The sequence below is a fragment of the Limulus polyphemus genome, unplaced genomic scaffold (genome assembly GCF_000517525.1).
Source record: "Limulus polyphemus unplaced genomic scaffold, Limulus_polyphemus-2.1.2 Scaffold134, whole genome shotgun sequence".
NCBI classification, from domain to species: Eukaryota; Metazoa; Arthropoda; class Merostomata; order Xiphosura; family Limulidae; genus Limulus; species Limulus polyphemus.
The window spans coordinates 197102-204190 of record NW_013665744.1 but is presented as its reverse complement, the minus strand read 5'-3'; the positions used below and the strand labels follow the sequence as shown (position 1 = coordinate 204190).

The 7089-nt window shown below is 35.2% G+C and overlaps 1 protein-coding gene across 1 annotated transcript in view; it reads right to left on the bottom strand.

Annotated features, from left to right (window-relative positions):
* The window catches only part of LOC106473892 (A disintegrin and metalloproteinase with thrombospondin motifs 7-like), a 120010-nt gene that overhangs the window by 47628 nt on the left and 65293 nt on the right, over positions 1 to 7089 (bottom strand). Inside the window, exons 5-7 of the mRNA XM_013934587.2 lie at positions 3490 to 3579; positions 2644 to 2774; positions 1828 to 1977 (exon numbers count right to left, since the gene is read on the bottom strand). Coding sequence (XP_013790041.1) covers positions 1828 to 1977; positions 2644 to 2774; positions 3490 to 3579 — 371 coding nt within the window. The remainder of the gene's footprint in view (positions 1 to 1827; positions 1978 to 2643; positions 2775 to 3489; positions 3580 to 7089) is intronic.

The window sequence follows — 7089 nt, the reverse complement described above, 5'->3', positions numbered from 1 at the left end:
CCCGAAAAATAAACATGAATAATGTTTTCATGTTCTGGCGCTACTTCAAAGTTAAAAAAAGAGTAGTTTTTAAATCATATGTTTAAACCTTTAACTACAGTGTTAGCGTTTCAATAGATTTCATCTGTATCACATTCACTGGATAACTTTAACGGTCCTCTGTAAAACTAAAAAGAGTTAAACTACAACCTTAACAGTTTCTGACGAACGACAACTGTTAAAAATATCTCACTTCAACTGAATAACTGACATATCTAAAATATAAATGAAGCTCTTGATTTTTCTTGTCTTATCAAAATTGACTGTCCATGGGAAGGTTTGTTTGTTTTGAATTTCGCGCAAAGCTACACGAGGGCTATCTGCGCTAGCCGTCCCTAATTTAGCAGTGTAAGACTAGAGGGAAGGCAACTAGTCATCACCACCCACCGCCAACTCTTGGACTACTCTTTTACCAACGAATAGTGGGATTGACCGTCACATTATAACGCCCCCACGGCTAAAAGGGCGAGCATGTTTGGTGTGACGGGGATTCGAACCCGCGCCCCTCAGATTGTGAGTCAAGCGCCCTAACCACCTGGCCATGCCGGGCCCATGGGAAGGTATCTATTTTGTCACGCCAATATCAGGTGTTGTCTAACCCCCTTTTTTAAATTCTTGCATACAGGATGAAACATTACAATCAGGATTTAAGGTATGACCTTAAAAACACTATCATATTTATCTTTCACGGTGAAGATAAATTATGTACATAAGTGAGACATATCGGAATAATTAACAGAACAACGTTTAGACCGTCCTGACAACGGTCATAGTATAATGGCCAAAACGTCGCTGTAATAAAAGGGAATTTTCGTGTCAATGACACGGGTAATCTCATAGGTTGAATATAAAATACCACAGTATAAATGCAATATCTCTAAAACACATTTATTCAAAATAAATCACTAATAATTATTACAGTACGAGTGAGAATCTTAAGTTTTTTAAAGGCAGAACTAAAACAGTTGCCATCAATGGTCATTTCGTGATCGAATATCAATAATATGCCTTAAACAACTAGAAATTATAACTATCCTTTGGGCAAAAGCTATTGACACTTATACTGTCCTTTGGGTAAAACTTATTGACATTTGGCTTTGTCTTTTGGGCAAAGTTATTGACACTTGATACTGTCCTTTGGGTTAAGCTTATTGGCATTTGGCTTTGTCTTTTGGGCAAAGTTATTGACACTTGATACTGTCCTTTGGGTTAAACTTATTGGCATTTGACTTTGTCTTTTGGGCGAAGTTATTGATACTTGATACTGTCCTTTGTGTTAAACTTATTGGCATTTGACTTTGTCTTTTCGGCAAAGTTATTGACACTTGATACTGTCCTTTGTGTTAAACTTATTGGCATTTGACTTTGTCTTTTGGGCAAAGTTATTGATACTTGATATTGTCATTTGGGCAAAAGCTATTGACACTTTATACTGTTCTTTGGGTAAAATTTATTGACATTTGGCTTTTTCTTTTCGGCAAAGTTATTGACATTTGGCTTTTTCTTTTCGGCAAAGTTATTGACACTTGATACTGTCCTTTGGGTTAAATTTATTGGCATTTTACTTTGTCTTTTGGGCAAAGTTATTGACACTTGATACTGTTCTTTTGACAGAAGTTACTGACATTAGATAGTGACCACGAACATTTTATATTGGATATCACCATTTAAAAAAAATCAAATGTAAAATAAATTAGTGGTGCAATATTAGCTTATCCTGGTATACGATTTGAACTGAAAACAAAACACTTAGAAATTAGGTACAAATAAATATCCTACTTTACTTACTTATGCCCCATTTCATGGGCTATAGTGTAGGCCAAAGCGAGACCTGTATCTTCATTCACATTGCAACTACGGTGAGGTTGACACATCCCTGCCACCTCAGCTAGGCCTAATGTGCTACACGGTTCGTTGAGTCTTGTACAAATATTATATCTGTAAAAAAAAAAGGGGGGATATTTTTTGTACGTTTCGGAGTTCTTAGTACGTTGTGAATGAAAATGTCTATGCATGAGTTGTTTGGTTGAAAGACGTTTTTGGGTCAACGTTTCTGCCCGACGTCCAATTTGGCACGAAAAAATATAATATTGTTATTTTATCGTCCTTTAATATATTTTGGTAATAGAAAAAATATCATTAAACAATACCCTTCACTATGATGGTGTATTTGTTTTTTCCCCGCATTATGAAAATCACTTAAATGAGTGCTTATACGTCATTATTAGGTCATAATTCGCATCTTGTGCTAGAATAATTAGCCATCTCATCACGAAGGATGTCAGCCTTATACTTTGAAATCGTTTATAAAGCGGAGAAAACAAATATATATATATATGCATGTTCATATTTTAACAGAGGGTTATCAACGTGTAACTTTTTTAATTAAAAACTTTGCGAGAATAGAAGAATGTATAAAAGAAACTTTCATTATATTCCTTGCAAATCATCACCAAAAAACCTGCTATCTTTTCTGCATATTGCGGTGCTTATAATTAAGATGATTTTAAACACTGTTTTTTTGTATTCATTATCAACTATTATGAGCACAGAAAATTATCCACTGTTAAAAAAGCCTACATCACCATTTACTAAATTAATTACCTTGTAAGAAGAATGGCAACATCGTGATGATTGGGGTGGTTCTCATCTCTCGGGTTTACATATTTCTGCCACTGGCAGAAACTTTTCAATGTCTTCTCCGCATGATGGCTTATATCCAAATCTTCTTCTTGCTGAATCGTAAATAACAGTGTCTCTGTCAATCAATAACTTCAAACAAATATTAACACTAAAGTTAGACATAAATAAATAAAAACGTGGGCAAAAAAAATAAATGTTCATCCCAGTCTTACACGTGTAGATAAACAATAAATAAATATATGTGTGTGTGTATTTATAGGAAGGATGGCGGAAAATTATGCTAATAAATTTATACATTAAAAGTAAACAATTTTATATACATGATTTTGGGACACCCTGAATTTATAAGTTGTAAAAAAATATGTATATTAAATACTCTAGTTAAGTAATAGATAAGAAGAAAAATACACTAAAACTAAGCTACAATGTGAAGAAATACAAGTAACAAACAACTAGGATACGCCAAATCGTTCCTAATCTAAAGTATTTAGTAATAAGTTTGGTGAAAGTTACCGAAATAAGTGAATATGAAGACAGAAAAAAACTATATATTTATGACATTGATTGTTATCTTCTGGAAACGTTGAAATGAATAAAATCTCAACTTAAACCTCAGATCGTCTTCCGTTTCCCACATTATGTCACATAGTTCTTCCCAATTAATGGTTTCCTTAAGCTATCGATATAATCACATTGTATTCCAGAGAGCTAGGTATACATCTAAGAAGAATGTATAACGAAACCGAAACCAAAGCTGACTCAGAAGAGGTTTATTAGATACGTTTTTGTATACAAGAATGATCTCACCTCTTTCTCATCATTCTCGAGCAAAATCATCCTCACCAGAACTACGTTAATGGCATTTCCGATGCTGGCGTCGTGATATAAAGAAGACACCTTTTAAGAGAAAGAGAGAGAGAAAAAAAGGAGATTTATTTTTGTAGTAAAATAATCATGAAACGCAATTAGAGACCGAAACACTGCATCAACTTCCACTTCCTTAATTTAACCATTGTAACGTACTTAATAAATATAAAAACGATTATACATCACTCAATGTTAAGTACCTGAAGAAATTAATAAATAATCTTTACACATTACGTCTTCATCTTGGTTCAATCAATCAGCTAAAAGATAATAATTATGACTTCATACCTAGGTGGAAAATTTGGTTATATTGCATTTATGGCAAATCTACTGAGGGTGTCCACCCATCCACGCTATAAAAAAAAATTTACTTTCACTCTTATAACGCACGGAGTGTTTAAAGTGCGTGGAACGTTTTGTGGCATTTGTGAAATTCGGAACTCTACCAAAGGGCAAATGTACTGAGGGTGTCTCTTATTCTAAACTTCAAACCAGAGGGAAAGAAGCCAGTCAATAGCAGTCCTAAACCACCCATCCACGCTAAAAAAAAAAAGACTTTCACTCTTATAACGCACGGAGTGTTTAAAGTGCGTGGAACGTTTTGTGGCATCGGACGGATTCGAACCCCGCTCATCAGCTCCGAAATTCGGAACTCTACCAAAGGGCAAATCTGCGCTCGATGTTATTGTCTTTCGTTTGTTCGTTGATAAGCACAAAGCTACACAATGGATTATTTGTGCTCTGCCCACCACGGATATCGAAACCCGGTTTCTAGCGTTCCCTTTCGTTTCGCTTAGCTTCTTTAGGAGGAATACACAAGCAGATGAAACAAGGATTAGAGCTCGTTAACTGTGTAACATCGATTGCTTTAATTATTCATGAAACTCCTGGCAGTCAACATTCGCTATCACTGTATCGTTGTTCGAAATCTAAACGGCTCTAGTCTTCGTACTATCAGTTGTGATTTGAGCTTATGTGCATTCCTGAAAAAAAACAACAACAAGCAAAACAAAAGGCAGTGAAAACAAATGTCCTACGGAGTTAAAAGTCGTTATTATTTCTTTCCACTGTATATTCTACATTCCAGTCAGCGTTATACATAAATTAAATGGTAGAAAAACCAATTAACAATTTCTGAATATTCAAAAACCTGACACCCCCCCCTCCAAGTACGACATAATTGGAATTAAGTACTAATGCGTACTATATACTTAATAATATTTTTTTTGTTCTTACGAGCAATTCTAGGAACTTATGAATAAAATCAAAGAATGTACAACAATATGTCAACCATACTATACTTGTTATATCAAGTGCCGACGAGGCCTTTCGTTTAATACCAGGTCGGTTGGGATACTACAGATACAGATGTGATTGAGACGCTATATATATATATATATTATCAAATTGAATAAAGAATAACGTTATAATGTGAAATACATTAAGTTGGCGAAGTAAATTTTATCAAGTTTGTATGAGTCACAAATCAGATTATGTATTAAATGTAAAGTATCAACATTTTTAGATATTGTTCTTAATTTTGAGTTAAAACATTCCAATATAACATATACAGTTGCAGTTTTCCCTAAGTATGTGTAAAAAACTGTGTGCCTGCACCCTCGTATAACACAGCATGTTACTATTGCTAAAACGTAAGTAATTCCATGTACATTTTAAAGCGCAGGATAAAGTTTCATTTAGACTATAACTACGAATTTTCTGAGACGCATTAAATTAATGATTTTTAATCGGTACATCATATCTAATAGTTACAGCTATTGATGAATAAACTTTTTACCGACTGAGCTACAGTATTAACCCATAACTAAACATACCACTAGTTAAGGCTCTTTCTAACAATTTAAAGGCCCGGCATGGCCAGGTGGTTGGGGCACTCGACTGAGGATCGCGGGTTCGAATCCCCGTCCCATCAAACATGCTCGCCCTTTCAGCCGTGGAGTCATTATAATGTGACGATCAATCCCGTTATTCGTTGATAAAAGAGTAGCCCAAGAGTTGGCGGTGGGTGGTGATGACTAGCTGCCTTCTCTCTAGTCTTACATTGCTAAATTAGGGACGGCTAGCGCAGATAGCCCCCGTGTAGCTTTGCGCGAAATCCAAAAACAACAAAACAAACAATTTAAATTACCACAAAACCCGAAGAAACAAGATCTTTGGGTGGCACGTCAGTTTTAATTTTTGGTTAATGTAATTTTCTTAGTATAACCAGATATACATGTGAATTAACTGGAGAAGTATGCCATTGTTGACATTTACATTCTGGAGTGTTTGACTACCAAACTCCGTGAAAGTTAAACGAAACGAATGAATGGTATTGCAAGTATTTAGACTAAAGACCAATGGTTTCTTCTTCATCGGGATTTAGGTCTGAAGGCCTGGGAGGGTCAGGTTCAAATTGACCTCTTCCTCTCTCCTTGGCTATTATTTTAATTTATTTTTGGTGTTATTCAGCTAATGCTTACTTTTGCTGATTTTAAATTGTCTATTATTCAGTCCTTTTCAGGGCCATGTTCATGGATGTTATCTTATGGCCGGTATTGGATTATTGTTATTTTAAATTGTGTATTATTCAGTCCTTTTCAGGGCCAAGTTCATGGATGTTATCTTATGGCCGGTATTGGATTATTGTTATTTTAAATTGTGTATTATTCAGTCCTTTTCAGCGTCATGTTTATGGATGTTATCTTATGGCCGGTGTTGGATTATTGTTATTTTAAATTGTCTGTTACTCAGTCCTTTTCAGGGCCATGTTCATGGATATTATCTTATGGCCGGTATAGGTGAAGCTGGTATTGGATGATTATTACATAGTTGATTCTGTGGTATTTGGACTTACGAATAAGTGTATAATATGTGGTATCGTCGTTTGTTATTAAGCACAAAGCTACACAAAAGATTATCTATGCTCTGCCCACCACGAGTATGGAAACCCGGTTTCTAGCTGTACAAGTCCGCAGACATCCCGCTGTGCCACTGGGGGACTAATATGTGGTATACCGGGGATAAAGTGTGTTTTAGCTATATCTATAAAGAGTGTGAGACCATCTTACTGTTTTGGATGTTATTGTACTCTTGTATAAATTCTAAAATGTATTTTTGATTGTCTCGAATATGGTATTTGTTTCTGTTTCTAGCATGTTTGTTGGTTGACTTATTTTGAGTTGTTGTTTCTGAATTTGTTCTGTTGGCATTTGTGTCTGCTGTGTTTTTGCTGCCAATACATACGTGTTATTTGTGACGAGGATTCGAAAGCGCGACTAGCAGATTGCAAGTTGAGCGCCCTAACCACTAGACCATGCCAGGCCCAGAAACAGAAGTTTCTCTTCACCTTAAAGCATCATAAAGTATTTTAAAAGTTTTTTTTTTTTTGAAGCTAGTTTAAAAAGTAATATAAATTCATTTGGGAAGTTCTATCACGCATTACAAATATAAAAGTAGATTTATGTTAACATGTAATCTAATTCACCACTACATAGGGAGAGTCTCCCTTCACCACTACATAGGGAGAGTCTCCCTTCA